General features: G+C 37.2%; 2 protein-coding genes across 3 annotated transcripts; both read left to right on the plus strand.

Moving 5' to 3' along the window:
• The first annotated feature begins 133 nt into the window (after positions 1-133).
• LOC135801776 (uncharacterized) lies at positions 134-1,654 on the plus strand. Of its 2 annotated transcripts, none has more exons than XM_065315288.1 (5): positions 134-354; positions 441-562; positions 629-755; positions 907-1,106; positions 1,172-1,654. In XM_065315288.1, exons 1-5 carry the CDS (start codon positions 273-275, stop codon positions 1,445-1,447), a joined length of 807 nt encoding a protein of 268 aa, XP_065171360.1. In that variant the 5' UTR covers positions 134-272; the 3' UTR covers positions 1,448-1,654. The 2 variants fall into 2 exon arrangements, with proteins under 2 accessions (XP_065171360.1, XP_065171359.1); XM_065315287.1 differs by having other exon boundaries at positions 140-354; positions 895-1,106.
• Positions 1,655-1,769: 115 nt separating this feature from the next.
• On the plus strand, positions 1,770-6,284 carry LOC135801878 (claspin-like). The gene is given in 9 exon segments (XM_065315398.1): positions 1,770-2,123; positions 2,188-2,501; positions 2,557-4,575; positions 4,578-5,349; positions 5,415-5,553; positions 5,603-5,765; positions 5,834-5,923; positions 5,926-5,991; positions 6,050-6,284. Coding segments are annotated over 9 exon segments (3,858 nt in total). The 5' UTR covers positions 1,770-1,978; the 3' UTR covers positions 6,200-6,284.
• Positions 6,285-17,648: the final 11,364 nt, after the last annotated feature.

Raw genomic sequence — 17,648 nt, forward strand, 5'->3', positions numbered from 1 at the left:
AGAAAATTATTAAATATTTACCTGGTATATTCAGCCATCAATAAAATTCATTGAACACTACACAGGAATTCCAGTTTTGAATCTGTTCGAATCAGTGTGGTATTCTATTCTAGGGGATTTCGTTGAGGTTGGTGTGTCATTTGGAATGCTTTCCAAAACGACCGTTAAATCCGTTACTCGCTACAACTGATTCGCGTGCTGTCCGTGTCGTTTGCCGCCTGTTTTCCTTATTATTTACAAAACCGGGCCACAATTTTAATCAGCCATTGAAAATGGCACGCACAAAAGCACCTAAGAAGAAACTCGCGGCAAATTCAGCTGCACTTGAGCTCTTGAAAGAAGCACTACATCAAAGTAAGTAAAAATGCATCCTACAAAGCTGAAATGTCAACTAATTTGTTTCCATCCAATGTTTAATTGTACATAATTCTATATTACAGAAGAAAGAGAAGTGAAGCAACTGACTGCCTTAGGAGAATCATTTCATGACATAATTGAAAATAAAATTGATTTCATAATGTTTTATTTACCACATCCAGAGAAACCATTTAAAGAATTAAAGGTATGCTACATAACAAATTTTGTCTGAGAATTATATGTAATATAAATTTGGTCATTTTCTCTGTAGCTTATGACAAATTCTACTATAATGAAGACAACCTGTGATAATATTGAAAGTTCAGTCAGTTATTCAACCAAGAAAAGTGTGTCTGCAAAGAAGAAAAGGAGTCTATCTTGTGCCCCAGATGATGATGGTAAGTTTAACATCATGAATTTTTCAGTATCATGATCATATGTCAATTATTGTTTATCATGGTGTTGTGCAAAAAAAAAACTAACAGTATTTCATTTTCATCGACTAATTTGGGGCCTTTTGTATGCACGAACATTCAGGTTATATTACAGGGGACAGTGCGTCAAGCCGCACCACTCGCACATCTCGCGCTCGTTCGAGGGCTCCACTGGCTAACAGTACCGCGCGAGTATCGAGATCATTATCCCGTACAGCGAGCCAGCAATTGCCGAAATTAAACACAAAAAATAAGGGATTCCAAACGCCTGCGGGAAAACAGCCGAATAATGCTTATGGAATGGTCACACCAAAGGTATATTATAAATACTTTGTGCACTGGTGCCAGAATTGTTTATTTTATGGTTTATTTTTATTCAGATGCAACCAAATGCACCACAATTAATCCTGAGACGTCCGAAGCACGGCGAAATGGCAATCTCGATGGAAGGCAGTCCCCTTATGGTCAACCCAGTGGCCACGGATCACATTGCCAACGTGAATATCCCCCTAGGCGAAGGCAGACTTCTCAGCTTGCAACCAGAGCGTGGCCTGCGAGTGTCCATGGTGCCAAATCTCGACCCCGAAACTCAGGCACAATTGCTGACGCTCAGCGCGCACATTCAACAGATTTGCGCTGCCTCAAAGCGGGTGTAGAGCGTTATGCATGGTACTCGTTGTATATTTATTACCTGAAGAGACTCTTTCATTGCAATGGGTTGATTTTTTATAAGTTTAGTATTATAACTCTACAATTTTTATATACTTACATGTATTAGCTATACATTAGTGATTATTAGATATCTCAATTTTTTACACAATTTTTATATGTTCGATATTGAAATAAAGTTCGTTTTGATACAATTTTGAGTGTAGTCGATTTGAATTGTCGGTTGTTCTGATCTACTGGTTGCCTACTATTTGATGCTGCGCATGCGCTAATATTTCCCGCGAATAATAAGAAACGTAGCAAGTGGGCAACACGTCGGTGCTGAGTACACGATTTTTATTAATTTTAACTTAAACTTAGTGAATATGACTGAATTTTTAAAAAGTTAAACGTATAGTTACTGTGTCAGCTTTATTGTGTTGGTTTCTGCAGTGCAGTTTGTACAAAAATAAATATTGTTTATATTATAACCTTTTAATATCAACTACTTCAACTACATCTTGGAAAGTTAATGAAAAATGCAAGAATCTGAAGAAACTATGATGCATAATCCAGTGGACGATGGTCAAGAATGTGATGAAGAATCAACAAGTGACACACAAAAATCTTCCCAACCAGATGTGCCTTCAGATGCTCCAGACTCACCTATTGATGACACTACAAGTAAGTAATTGATTGACTCAGTAATAACTTTCTATAACAATCTATTTTTAAATATTTTTAATAGATATAGTTGCACTTTCAATCAAGAAGACAAAGAAAAGAATAATCATGGATAGTGACAGTGAGAATGAAGATGATAATAATACTGATAGGAATAGTGAAGTTGATGAAAACATACAATCACAACCAACATTGCTTAATAATAGTGACCAAGAAGAGGAATTACCAACAGATGAGAATCCAAAGAAGAAAACTTTTAAATTAATTGATACAGACAGTGAACCAGAAGCAGACAATGAAGATAATGAGCAAGAAACTCTGCAAGCACCTATTTATACAGTCAATGATAAGAAAGAATTAGTTCCAGAAAGAAATATTGTAAGTTATTATTGCAAACTATTATGTAATTAGTTATTTATTATATTTTTCTTAGGCTGATGGTTTAGCAGCTCTCTGTGATCCTGAATCCTCTGATGATGAAAGGCAGATACAACCATTGGCATACAAGAAAACCAAAGAAAAAGGTGAAGAGCCGGAGGAAAAGCGAATGACCGCCAAGGAAGCAGCCGAGCAACGCAAAGAAATCGAATCGGTATCACAGCGAATGTTGCGAGAATCGCATGTTTCTCTGCCGTATCACAAACCGAAGCAACGAAGTCTTAGAGAATTCTTGCAGAATCGACCTAAGTTTGCAAGTTCGGTTCCTTCTGATATTTCAAAAGTTCCGGCGGCGGTGGCTATAAAAATGAGCCGGGAACAGCTTGATTTTGTTAGTAAGAAAATACAAGAACGCGAAAAGCAAGTAGCAGAATTTTATAAATCTGAAAGTGAAGAAGAGGAAGAAGAATCACAACCAACAAATTCTGAAAACACTGAGACTGTTATTGAGAATTTAGAAGTTATTGAGGATAACGGAGATAACGTACAAAAGGAAACTGAAACTGTTGATGCATCAGAAACACTAGAGCCGATTTCTACCAACCAATCTGAAGAAACAAACACAGATGCAAATCAAATGGATGTCGTCATGGAAAGTAACGAACTTGCTGATAAACCTATAGAGACAGTAGAAGTTGAAACTGAGGAAAATATGGAGACAGAACTAGATGATGCAAATAAAACTAATGAAAGTGCAGCAATTGACAAGGACGCCTCTGTGGAACTGCAATTTAATATTTCTGATTTAGATGGGGGCGAAACTGATGCAGTAAATGATATTGTTCCAACGGATGAAATTAATCCTACCAAAAAGTCAGCATTACAGCTCTTAAAAGATCAACTCGGAGATACACAACCGAAACTTAGCGGTGCGCCAAATTATGTAATAGATTTAGAAGAAGGCACAACTCGCCTCGACGAAGTGTCGCAGCTTATGCAACGATTTGTTAAACATACAACCAAGAAACCCGTACACAAGAAAGCATCTGCAGTTGAGTTAGATATAATGTGTGTTTCTCAAGGCGGTGAGATTCATAAAGAAAAAGTAGCTATGAAGATAGAAGACCATGAGGAACCTGCTATTGAAGAAAAGCCAGGTGTAAAATATCAAAAGCTGCGAAACGATCTTCAAACTCAAATGGCGCAACGTCGTAATGAGGTGTGGAAGGAAAAGCAAGCTAGATTACAAGCCGAAAAGGAAGCAAATGCTGATGATGATGATGTGTATAAGGATGAACGGGAGGATTGTGGAATTGATGATATTTTAGATGATGAGGAAGAGGAATTTTCGAATGCTGGTTCAGATGAAGAGGATGAAGAAGATGATGTAGATGGTGAAGAAGAGGACGAAATTGAAGGAAATGCAGGCGGTATGTTGGCAAATGAAGCTTCAGAGGATGATGATGAAACTGAAGATGTAGATGATGAAGAAGCAGAAGAAGAAGAGACGAAAAAAGTTGTGAAACAACATCGGCGCATTGTACAACCAGCAGACTCTGATTCTGATGATGAAGAAATTGTTAAACCTACTGAGAAGAATATGGATTCGACTATTTCGTGGCCTGATGATGATGATTTGATATCTGCTGGACAGACCAATTCATGCCGCACTCCTAATAAACAATCCTGCATGCAAACCAAGTCTGAATTAGGTTTCCTTTCGCCTGTTTGTCGCTTAACGGGCCTTCAAAGTTTTGATGCAACGGGTAAATTTCTGCAAAATTCTCCAGGTTCACCTGCGATTAAACTGAGTGAACCTTCACCTTGTAAAAGTCCCACAAGATTTTCGAAGTCGCTTTTCTCCGAGTCGCCCATGAAAAACACTCAAACACAGAATTTAGAGGAATTGTGTTCCGGTGCGTTTCCCACTCAACCTACCACCATTAATGACACTGATGCCCAACCTGATGCAAGCACTCAAGATATGTTAGAACTTTGTTCAGGTAATTTTGGTTTTACTCAAGAAGAAACACCGCAATTAAAAAGTAAGACACCAGAGAAGCAAGAAGTACCAAAACAGTTCAGGAAGATTTAACTGAAAAAGAAAAAGTTGTTGATATTGAAAAGAATACAGCTGAAGAGCTTCCAATTGATGATGATGAAAACGATTTGATATCGCAATTAATAGATGAAGACGAACTGGCGACTTTTAAGAAAAAGTTTGAGTCACCATTGCAAAGTGCCTATTCTGCACCTGATGCCGATGAGAGGATAGCTCAAAAGATTGCATTCAATGCGATAAATGAGGCTGATTCTGAAGACAACTCCGATGAAGACGATGAAATTAACATGACAGTCAAGCGTAAAAAGAATACGATTATGGATTCAGACGATGAAGAAGTTGCTAAAGATGATTTGGAGGAACAGATAGATTTGCATGATGGGGATGATGATGATGTTAATGATGAAAGCAATGACGAAGTTGATAATCCTAATGAAACTGAACTTGGGTATGATTCCGAAGAAAATGAAATTTTAGTAGAGAAAACTCAGAAATCCAAGAAATTTAATCTAAAAGACTTTACTGAGCATGAAGCCGAGTTGTCAGAGTCTGAGTGGGGCAGTGACGATGAAGATGAACGACATTTAGATGTTATGGAATTGGAAGAAGGCGACAAGGAGCAGTTTGATGAAACAGAGTTGCGCAACGACTTGGAGAAAATACACATGCGGCGTATCTTGGACGAAGACAAGAAGGACTTAAAGGTGTTGCAGGAGTTGTACATGGATGAGGATGAAGAGTTGAAGGGCGCTGGAAGGCAGAGGCAATTCAGATGGCGAAATATTGGTAAATAATAAAATTTAATTTGGAAGAATAAGCACTATTAACGTTTAACTATTCATTTTTAATAGATAATGTTGATAATGACGAATCGACCGCTCAAGATCTTGAATCTTCAATAACAAATGAAGAAGAATGTGAAAACGAGGAGGAATGGAGGAAGAAACGTTACGAACGTGAATTGTTCCTTCAATCCGTGAGTTTATATTAGTTTGTAACACGTAAGTATGTGTGTTTTAAATTATGTATTTTGTAATAGCAAAAAACAAAATGGCGACGAAGAGGATGATGACGCTACCGTGCCATTAATAGCTGCCAAGAGCCAATTGTTCAAGTTGGGCCAACGTGCCGTCATCAACAACAAGCGGAATTTGAGTAAAGCAACTCAACCAGTTCAAATTAAGCAAACATATGTATCGAAAGTATGTTATTCTATAACCCTTCCGATTTTGTTATTAATATTTAATCTTTTCCATTGTCACACATTCAGACACAACGCGGTTCTTTCCTTTCACGAAATGATGAAGTTCTTACAAGAGTTGCGGAATATACAAAAGTAAGCGAGGTTTTGATAGGTGCCCCGAAAACTCCCGGAACTTTGTATTTCACGCCAAGACCACTGAAACTAGTACATCAACGAGTATTGAGGTGAAAGCAAATATTAATTACTCGTTATTTTTATATTGTGGTGATGTGTATTTTATAGGACAAGAAAAGAAAGGCTGGCGAAATGGGAACACCAGCACAGTTGAAACGTTTGAGACTGAACGGATTTAGTCCTGCTGATCAGAAGAAGAAGGCCGAATCCAGAACGAAAGCAAGACTATTTTGTAATAAGAATAGTAATCAATGGTAGGCGTTGGCTTGCCAACGGATTATTTTAAACTGCTAAGACTAGTTTTATGTGATTTTTTTTATTTATTACTAAGCAAATCTCTGAATTGAATATATTAAAATATGAAATTTAAATATTAAGTTTGTTCAGGTAATATTTAAAACTTTCACGTGATATCTCACGATAGTGAGATAGGGGGAAGTTTGAGACAACATTAGGTTGTTTATAAATTTATTTAAAGTAACATTAACATTTCTCTTCCCTGATAGTCAGTAATTTAAGGTTTGATTTGCACTTTTGAAATGCTTGGTAGGAATAAAAAACGTAATAAAAGCGCAACAAGTGTGCGGTGTACGGCTCAGCGCTTGCCGCCCCCATCATAGCACATAGCAACAGGCGTTACGAATAATTCCTGCGATCTTTTCCTGCAAACAGCAGAACAATAAAATTAAATCGCTTGGAAATCAATTCGCAGCGATTTAATTGTTATGTCAAATGTGCACTCGAGCGTGAAGCATCTGCAATCTGTGCACTTCCTACAACAGCATGCAATGAAACCAAACTTAATTAAGGGAAAAATGGTCCCACTTGTTTTGGCGCACAATAGAATGTGAACATTCATCGTTCCATCGCTGGAAAACGTTCCAGAAGAGCCCATATGGCATCGTTTCTCACCACACACGCAAAACCATCCGCACCTCGAAGCCATGTGAGGGCACATTGGGTATTCTGTACCGTTTGTGCTTCTCACAATACATATGTGAACGAGTGCATTCTCCTGCGAGTCGGCGTGCGGTTCGAACAATATGCGACCAACGAACAGCCCTTACCTTAACCAAAGCATGAGTGCTTGGGAAACGAGGGATGATTCAATATATCGATCGATCGTTCTTTCGAACGCTCGAATACTTCCTCCTGCTGCTAATACAAACATTGTAACACAGTTACAAACGAAACCCTAGATGGAATAGAATGAAATGTTGTATTATGGGAGTTTAAACGTTTGAATCTTTGTCATTTATAATATGCCCACATTTCTAAACACCTGCTGCTTTTCAATTACTAGTATTCAATTAATCACCATATTACACACATTTGAAGTGTATAATTTCATTTTTATTAATTTTAATGATATTTTTCTAATTGCCCCTTTAAATCGCCTCTTTTTCTATGGTTTTCTGACCTGAAAAGTGGCATTTTAGTCATGTATCGCCCTGGGGATGATTAAAATACTTGCGCAATTGTCTACGGTAATTGCTGCGGCCATCTCAAATGCCATGCGCAGAAAGTCCAACATATTTATTTATAACCTTTCATTTCTCAGTATTGTGCGAAGGAAGTTCGGTGTTTTAACATAAAAAACGTGAAAATTGAGTGGAAGTAGAAAAATAACGTAAACATCACATCGCTAAACATAGTTAAACGCTGGCGCTTAATCAATTTTGTGTCTTAAGTACCGTATTTGCATCGAAAACTGTAAGTTATACTTATATTCTTTTCTAATTGTTATCACAAATAACAAACACATTATTCTCTGCAAAGTTATTTACGATAATTGTTTCCTACCAGCATTAAATACGGCTGCATCTAAATGAATTTAAATTCCTAAAAAAATAACGCACGGAAACAAAACACACTCGAGGTCTCGGCATACCTTGAGTTCATTATCAAAGCCTTTCATTACCACAGCACGACGCGTCTATCAAACAATGCGTACCATCATGAAATGCTAAAATTGCAACCAACATACCGGTACTCATACTTGTTACTGTTCGCTGGCTAAACTTGTTGCTTGCGTGTAAAAATAAAAAATATACGCAATTAACTATGAGTATATTAGGGTCCCCGGTGAATTATGAAATAAAAAACAATTAAAAAGCGTTTGCCATTCATTGGGGGTATGAGATCTACACGTATCACAATGTGTGAGGAGTGTTTGTCTCACGGAGTTATTTGTTATCGTCACAAAGTGATTTTTGAAGGTAAAAAAGGTTAAAGAGGATAAAAATACCCGCAGATTCTTTAAGTGGTATGATAAATTCACTTATACACTATTTACAATAACTCACATCAACGAAGATGTTAAAATTTTTATTTGCGTTGAGAAAATATTTTCATCAACGTGAAAACTGTTTTAAATTGAATTTGATAATGAAGTTTTTATTTTTACTATCATTTTTAAAGTTTTCTCAATCCCCTTGATAGAACCCAACCAATTTTCTAACGAAACCGTTTTCGCATTTTCCTCACCTCTTGTTTCTTCTTTCCGCACGCGTACAGCGGCGTCATCTAAATGTAAAATCTCCGCCGCCGCCGCCTGGCGCGCACTAAGCGTATACACATTTTATGCATTATGCAGGCGCATTGCGAGCACATTACGAGTCAATCAGCCATCAATTTGCATAGTTTAATACTAAACGACTGCTAAACGCCCGCGCGCCAACCGTCCTCTCCTCGGCAATCTGGCTAATTTCACGAATCACAACATTCACCACATTACCGACAAATTCAATAAGAGGGTGGGACTTTCTCTTCTCTTCGTTTCTTCCATCAACAACTTATTATTATTTATCTTTCAATATACAATATTTTGCTGGCGATTTAGTTCACATGCTACCGCATGACATTTGTTGTGCGGCGTTTTGTGTTTGCGTTTTGTTTCTAGTTATCCAGTTATAATTTAAAGACGTTGTGCTCAATTATAGACCGCGGACGATTTCAGCTCTTGTCTTGTACTTACAAATAAACAACAGCGCTGCATTATTCACACGCGATGCACAATCGCACTGTGATTGAATAATAAATATTGTCCAATGCCCGCATGAAATGTCACCAGATTTGCGATTGCCTTCTTTAATTATTTACATCTCTCTGCGTTGTTTTTGTTTGCTGCGTGTTTGAATTCATGAGAAATGAAAATACAATTTTCATCGCGACAAATTGTAATTTAATTATGTTAGCTACACGCAGACTTAATATAACTCTTGTTATTAATTTTAAATTTCAAGAGAAGAGCCAACAAAGCGAGATTGTAATTTACACCAATAATTTCTTACTTTTCTCACTTTGTTCACGCTCGGCTGCACATTCTTTTCATTATTTTTCATTAGCCATGCTGTAATTAACTTGAAAGACTTTAAACTTTATTAATATTCCTAAGAATTGCAAATTAGGCAACCAAATTTACTTTATTAGCATTTTTTATGAGCAAGAATAGTTCTACATTCATAACCTCACAAATTTTAATATACGAAATGTTAATTTAGAAATGTTACTGCGTAAATCATAAAATAATTGCAAATATCGTCGAATGTGTTTACGAAATTCAATATGATAATGCATGCCATTATCCCGAGTTGAACAAGTTCGGAGTCGCGCGCGGATCGCGGATTCAATTACAAATAACATTCCGTCATTAACTCCCATACCCTCTGTACCTGTACCTACGAGGGTGAAACATATTTCGCTGAAATATTTCAATACTAGTAGCATATTCGATCACATGGAACATTTTACATATTTTTAGTTCAGTAAACTTTGAATTAAATTTTTTGTAACTATTTTTTGCTCTGTGTGGATCTTAGAAAATGTTTCGTCCTCTGGGTTTTCCCGATGGCAGATTACATTTAATCCTCCTTTTGCTTCTTGCCTCCTTTCTTCGCGTATGTGCGCTTTGATGGGTTATTTACTCATTTTTCTTTCGCCCACCGCTCTGTCGCCCGGTTTTCCACCTTAATCGCCTTTCCTGCGGGATTTATCTCCAACCAAGCAAGGGCTTACTCTATTACCGCACCCGAAACCCGGCCTCACAACAGGAGAATATAATTTTTATATAGTGGAAACTCTTACACAAGGGCTTCTTTTCATTGTGCGTGACATATGAATCATGCGCCGCGTGCACGGCGCCACAAGCTGAAATAATTTGCGGTGCGGAATGTAGACAGTGCGTCGCGACGTCCGTCTGCCGCCGGGGTGCGTTGGATTGCGTGAGGCGTCGCGCAGAAAACCCTTCGTCCTGTGCGCGGCCCTTTGCATTATTTCACTCGTCGCCGTTTAGGCGCGCCAGCGCCAAAGATTGTTTGTTGGCAAAAGGGGTTAAAGCGCACTGCTTCGCAAGGGGTATGTAAGTGCGGCTGACGGGCGCGGAAATACGCGGAAAGCGGAGTGAAATCATTTTTACTTTTACCTCGTTGAAGACTAAACACGGTAATCGTGGCGTATTTAAACGCATGCGATGGGGATATGATTCATCACTCTCCCTTTCTAAGCATGTAAATTCAATATACAAAGGATAAAAAAAGGAAAGTTTTATTTTTTTGTATGTTAAGTTGCCTATCGGTATCGTCTGCAGTCTTTATAACTTGGTTAAAGTAATGGTAGTTTTTTTTATTTTTAGACAGAACAAAGAAATGATAAAAGAGCGCTTGTCCGGAAACTGAATGCAATTTGCGTAATAACCGGAAATTCGGAAGGTTTGCGTTTGATTCTCACTAGACTGGTCAAACGCACATTCAGAAAAGAAAAAAATCCAAACTAGGTTTGTTACATTCGTTACCTCGGCCGTAAAGTGCGAAAACCCAAAGAGAAAAAGGGTGCACCGTGAAAATAACGAACGCAAAGTCAAAACACAACACTTTTACCCTCTGCGACGCCAAAAGTGTGACTCATACTCCTATTACACATACTCTTTTACACTTTACACATTCATCGTATGCTAATTAGTCGTATAACATCAAATATAATTTGATCATTTGCTCATTGGTTTTGTTTTAATGAAATTTCATCCGATGACTTGTGAACAGCACAATTTGATCAAAATGATTTAAGATCCCAACGGATTTCCTCCTAACCAAATACAAGATTATTTGGTTAGGCAACCATATAAACACTGCAAATTAGATTTGAATGCTGCGTGATGACGAGCGAATGATGAGTGGCCTGCTCGTTGGATTCAGCAGGAAAGTGTGGGAACGCGGCGCGCCCTTTGCGCTCACGCAGATTACTATACTCGGGGGAGTGCATGCCGTACGGCAGGAGCACTCTTTTGTCCTGCAGGACAAATGTACAAAGCGCACCGCGACGAAAATTTACTGTTGCTACTGTTAGTAGAGTGTTAGTGTTCAGTTACCACTGTATAATCATCGTCCTGGGATGATGTTCTGTTGTATTGAGAAGGGTAATCAACGAGTGCTGAAAAGCAGGTCACGTGCCAGGGGCGGTTTCAATTTTCATTGCTTTCAACATTACAGAATTTTGTAATCACAATCAATCACATATTACGTTACCATGGCAACAATATATAATAGGGGAAGGTAGCATAATTTGGACCAGCGCCTAAGTTGGACCACCACGATATCCGCGGACTGTTGATGTTTTTGCAAAATAGACAGGCCCCTTGTTTTACTCGTATTTATAAACAATTGATGCAACTATTTGGGTTAAAACTTGCCGCGTGCTTTCGTCGTGACAACAACTTTTGTATCCTTGATTATCAAATCTATTATAACGACGAAAGTGCATAAGCTGTCAAGCTGTTTAAACGTTAGATTTCACGATTATAATTATATCATCAGAAAGCTTATTTATTTATCTATAATTTATAGTATTAATTTGGAGAGGTTATGTTATATTAAGATTGTCGTTGATCATTAAATAAAAATTCTTCAAGTTGCCCAAGTTGGACCGGAGACAGGCACCGGGTTTTAACAGGGAAAACGTATATCATTTTTTTGATCTCTTAGAAAAGCTTGTGGACGAGCACAAATCTTCGAAATGATGGAGTGTATGAAATGCCGCACTTTGGTTTATACAAAATGTGCTTGTGTTTCTGCTAAAACTAAAATTTACTATTGTGTCAATTGCCGTTAAAAAGCATAGTCCAATTTAGGAAACAGCGAGGTCCAATTTAGGAAACCGGTTTCTTAATTTGGACCAAAAACAAATTTTTAAATTGAAATTTGAGGGGTATAAATATAATTTTTACTTAAATCAAAAATATCATTTTGTTGGCAAGCCTTGTGAGTTACTTTTCCGCTACTTAATTTTTATTGACAGTTTATATGTGGCTCTATAAATCGAAAAATATAAAATGGTCCAAATATGGCTACTTTCCCTATATATTAAGATTGGAAAACAATAAATTACATAACCTATAAAATGAACTATTGCAATTATTAATTCTGCGAATATTGCCCGTGAATAATATGGATTTCAACAATGTGGCGAGAATGTGCAATTGAAATGTTTGAAGTAATTACGCCTCGTCACCGTACATGTCAGCGCTTTGTCAATTACCAATGGAATGTAGCCACACCAGCTGGAAATATGCGGAGCGCACACATAGTTGAGCGAATATTTCCAACTAATTATGATTTAACGAGAAGTGGATCCGCAATAAATTCTACACCTACACCCCGGTGTCATCCCTGGTGACGTGACGTTGATTGCAATTATTTCTCGGAAGCGAGCTTTAAGGGTTTCGTCCTTCTTTATTCTTCATTTTCGTCGTGCAACGTGTAACGGACAGGAAGAATAAAACTATCCGGTAATGAATTTCTTCGCGAGAGTTTTCATCTTGTGAGAGTTTATCCATCTCGAGGGAATTTGCGTCCATCATGCGGCTCGGGGATAAGGGCTTCATAATTCGCCATTAAAATTAATAACGCTTAATAACTCGTCGGTTCACCGCGAACTTAAACCGAGATTATGGTTTATTAAATTACGATTAAATGCAATATTTGGCCAGGAGATTAAAAGTTTAAAGGCAAAATTGAAAAATTGATATTCGAGGTTAATTTAATAACATCAATTGAAGTATAACCTTAAATATTTACTCATTATGGTTTATTATAGATTATGTTTTATAAAATTACGATTAAATGCAATATTTAACTAGATATTTATAAATTTAAAGTCGAAAATTGATAAATTGATATTTAAGGTTAATTTTTAACCTCACTTCTACTTTAACCTTAAAATTCACTCTCTATAGTTTATTAAGGTTTATAGTTGATAAAATTACGATTAAATTATATATTTGACCAGGAAGCTTATAAATTTAAAGTCGAAAATTGAAAATTTGATATTTTAGGTTAAATTAATAACCTCAATTGAAGTTTAATCTCAAAAATGTACTTATTATGGTTTATTATTGATTATGGATTTTAAATTACGATTCTTCTTCTTCTTCTTCTTCTGGGGTTAGGCATAACTGTGCCTGTTCATCCACTCTACAATAGTCCGTCTTTCCAACGTTTGCGAGGCCTTCCTGGAGATCTTTTGCCTATGGGGATTGAGTCCCGTGCTATCTTCACGGTTCTTGTTTCTGCCATTCTCGTTATGTGTTCGTTCCATTCGTTTACGATTACGATTAAATGTAATATTTGACCAGAGGATTTTAAATTTAAAGTCAGAAATTAAAAATTGATATTTAAGGTTAATTTATTAATCTCAATTGAAGTTTAACCTCAAAAATGTACTAATTATGGTTTATTATTGATTATGGTTTTTAAATTACGATTAAATGTAATATTTGACCAGAAACTTATAAATTTAAAGTAAAAATTGAAAAATTGATATTTAAGGTTAATTTTATTTCTAACCTTAAAAATTCACTCATCGCTTTGAAAATTTTTATATAGCCGAAGCAATTTGATGTAGCTTGGAGTATTTTTCGATTGAGGTCTCTTGTGGAATCAGCCGGTAATAGCTTTCGCACAATTCGGCGTGACTTTGCGTCGCTGCTAGTTGAGTTGACATCAGCAAATCCAATAGCAGTCAAAGAGCGCGAGCCAAACGCAATAGTATAAGCTTTTACGCCGCGCTGAAGCTTTTCACGGTGGCGAAGAATAGAGCCGGGCGGAATTGGAGCGAAATTGAATTTTCTCACGGCGGCGTTTACACTAGGGTGGCAACCTGCAGAAGATTCACTTACTCTTCACATACAATCACACTTACTCGTATATCTCCCACATATACCTAAATAATTTTAAAATAATAAAATATTATTATTAAAATAATTTCATAGTGATTGTTAGGATTTAAATCAGCGCACCCTGATGATGCGCTTACCTTCTCTCTGGCAGGATACATCAAAGCAGCTTCCACGCATCAGTAAGCCTACCACTGGCACTCTTAACATCGCCAGCGGTTGTTGTCCTGATAGATATTTGATATGATTTATTCATGGGCAAGCGCGCGTCGCGAGCGCGCAATAAATAAATATATCTATATATGGTGGATGCTCCCGGAGCTCCGGAGGCCCGCAAGTGCTGGAAAAGAGCAGGCGCCAGAGTGTGTAGAGTGTGCGCGCCGCGTAAGAGGCTTACGAGACGAGACACATTAAAATCGTATCAAATATGCATATCGCTCGTTCGCCGCCGCATTACACAAAGCTGCCGCTGTGCTCTCGACGCTCACCGTTTGCGAAAATAGATAATGGAGCAACGTTGCCCGAAAGACATATTCGCTCAAAATCATTCAAAATCACATGCGTTGAAGCGAGGAAATTGATTTTGTCTGATAGTAAACGGAAAACGGAAATATTCTTGCGTTTTGTTAGATATTTTCGTCTAAAGTTGGCAATTTAAACCAAAATTTCATTGAAGACGTTTATTTGGTTGCATAATAAATCCTAAATAAATGTTAGTACACACTAGCAACATAGATGGCGCTCGCGGATATTTACTTTTAGTGAAATTAAACTTTATTTTATTCTTTAATGTAGTCACAACATAATTCTATACGTCCACGTCTGATTCATTAAAATCACCCGCTGTTTTCATTCGCTTTCGGTGGTTTTCTCATATTGGACTTGAATGCGTTTCTTTGCCCACACATAGAATGGAAGCTTATTATACGCTGCGGTCAGCCGTCATTGTCGTCCTGCATCTCCTGCGTCCTTCATCTGAATTCGCTGAATTTAATCATAACTAGGAATCGGCTTTCATCGCAAAAGTGCATATGCTTTAATATGTCTTTTACATCTTTTACATCTTGATGCCATGTCGAGTGTGTTCGTATTCGGACAATTTAATAATATGCGCCGGCGGTCGTCACGAGACACGAGCTAATACCAAGCGGAAATTGCGTTTGTTTGCGTTTATTTTCTCTTTTTCGTGTTCATTTGCATGCAATCGGAGTGAAATTTCCTTTCAACTTTTCTACGTTGTATGGTTATCAAAGCTGCACATTTCACCAACAGAGCAGAACTTGTTGCTTCCATTCGCTGCAAAAACGTTGAAAATTAAATTTATTCCAGGAATAGAATCTATTTTTTATTTAAAAAGTAATTTCTTTCATAATGTAACTTTTTTAATATCTAGTTTCGCAATATTACAAAAAATACTTCATTAAATCACAAAAATGAAGCTAGAACTTGACATATTTAATTAATCATTTTCTGCATATGTTAATCTATCAAATAAACATACTAATTAACACATTTTGAGCTTTGATACTCGGAATTTGCCGAAAATCAATCGTAATCTAGCAAATAATACTCACAGAATACGAATTCAATTACCTCTCTAGTTTTATTATCTCATTTAGTGATAAAACGTTTGATTTGTGCGGTTTTCCCATGATTTAGTCGAATTGTTATCAGGAAAACACATAATTTGCTACAAATGCAACTAAAAAAGAGAAAAATTGACACTTGACTCGTAAAACATCAAAACACGTTGCTTATTATCAATTTGTCGCCAAGTTTTCTTCTTCTGTTAAAATCACACAAATACTCTTGACGTGAACAACACAATCAAACACAATTGCTAACGAAGATGGTGTTAGGAATGAAGGGTGACAAATTGCGCCAAACGAGAGCAAATCAACCGAAACGAACGAACGATTTGTAAACGTCTGAGATTTTAATGAGCTAACACTGCAGATGACACCTGATGATTTAAAATTTTCAACAGAAATATTTATAGAGAAAAACGTACAAAATAAATTTTTTGCTGTATCTATACATAGGTAGACATTTAAAAATATGCAAATTTATAGACGTACACAATACCCCTAGAAATAATCTATGCACACGCTGCACACGTGCCCACATGTCCACGCATGACTTCCACAATCTGAATATATACCTAGCAAGCAACCAGCAGCAGTCCGCATAGCACAGTACAGCACCTAATTTGGTTTGTTAGGGTGCGCGCCGAATACAACTCTTCACGAGGTAAGATTGTGTGTGCGTGTGTGTGTGGTACTCGCGAGCGCGCAGCACACAATTAGGGTCCGCGCGACGCGCAGCTGTCCCGGTTTTTGCGCCCCAGCGTTCCCCTCGGTGCCGGCACGTGGGGGCACGCGGCCTACGCCAACTTATTACGGCGATTCCTGACACACATATTCTTAATTCTTACGGATGCTTGCGATTGCGATTGCGGCACACCTGGCGAAGGTGAGCGAGTCTTTACTCAAGGGGGACTCCCCCTATTTTGTGATATTTTTTTTTGTTTTGTTAGGGTTTTACTTAGTTACGCACCGAGTTGTATCGAATCATGGCAAGTTACTCCAGGTAGAAAATTTATTATAAAGTTAACATCGAAAAAAAATAATTTATGGTTTATGGTATTATCATAGATTAGGTTAGGTTAGGTTTGAATATAACCTTACTTATAACTTATAACCTCAAAACTCATTCATACTTTTAATGTGTCTAGTAAGTATGAATGAATACGTATTCATTCTTTATTTCCACCTTGTGCGGTTTCTTTGACAGTTTACAAGTCGTCGCACGTGCTTATGTTCCCCCTGCGTATGAACACTCGAATGCACAATCGCATTCCTTGGGCATCGACATTGCCAGACGTCTTCAGGTGTCATTCTTTCCGTCTTAGGGGTGTGCAATATAATGCAAGGTGGATTTTAACAAGGATTCTGATTACAAATACAAAAGCATCGATTTTAAGGTTATATAACCTATAATTTATCATAATATCTTTATCTTTTTGCATGTGTATGTCAATTGTCAATAATGACATAACGTGAGAGCTTCTTGAAGGATTTATTTATTCATAACCTGCAATTTCGCATGTGTAGCATGCTGACATTCTTCAAATGAAGATATGTACAGTCTACACTGATCATTTTCTGCATACCTACTAATAAATACGTCTGTTTTGACATGTATTGCAATTCTATAATTATGTATCTTCATTTCTAACCTCTAATACAATAGAAAACAGAGATAGAAATAATTTTAGGTTAAAAATGAAAAATACAGATGTTGTAATTCAAAACTTTTGAAAATCAACCCAAAACCAGTCGAAAATATACCAAAAACAGGGTTGAAAGGAAACCCTTTTGCTTTGCAATGTTAACAATGACAATTCTTCACGCTGTGTTATATTTAAAATACGAAACTGTATTTTTATACACATTTTAATGCAGCTGCTCACTACGCCACACTCCTAGATATGTTGATGTATATAAAAACGCTTTGATATTTGTTTTGTTTGATGAGCTT

Source organism: Atheta coriaria, unplaced genomic scaffold (assembly GCF_025399875.1).
Source record: "Atheta coriaria isolate IRGN ID8LTWV9N9 unplaced genomic scaffold, Caltech_Dcor_3.1 hic_scaffold_13_pilon, whole genome shotgun sequence".
NCBI classification, from domain to species: domain Eukaryota; kingdom Metazoa; phylum Arthropoda; class Insecta; order Coleoptera; family Staphylinidae; genus Dalotia; species Dalotia coriaria.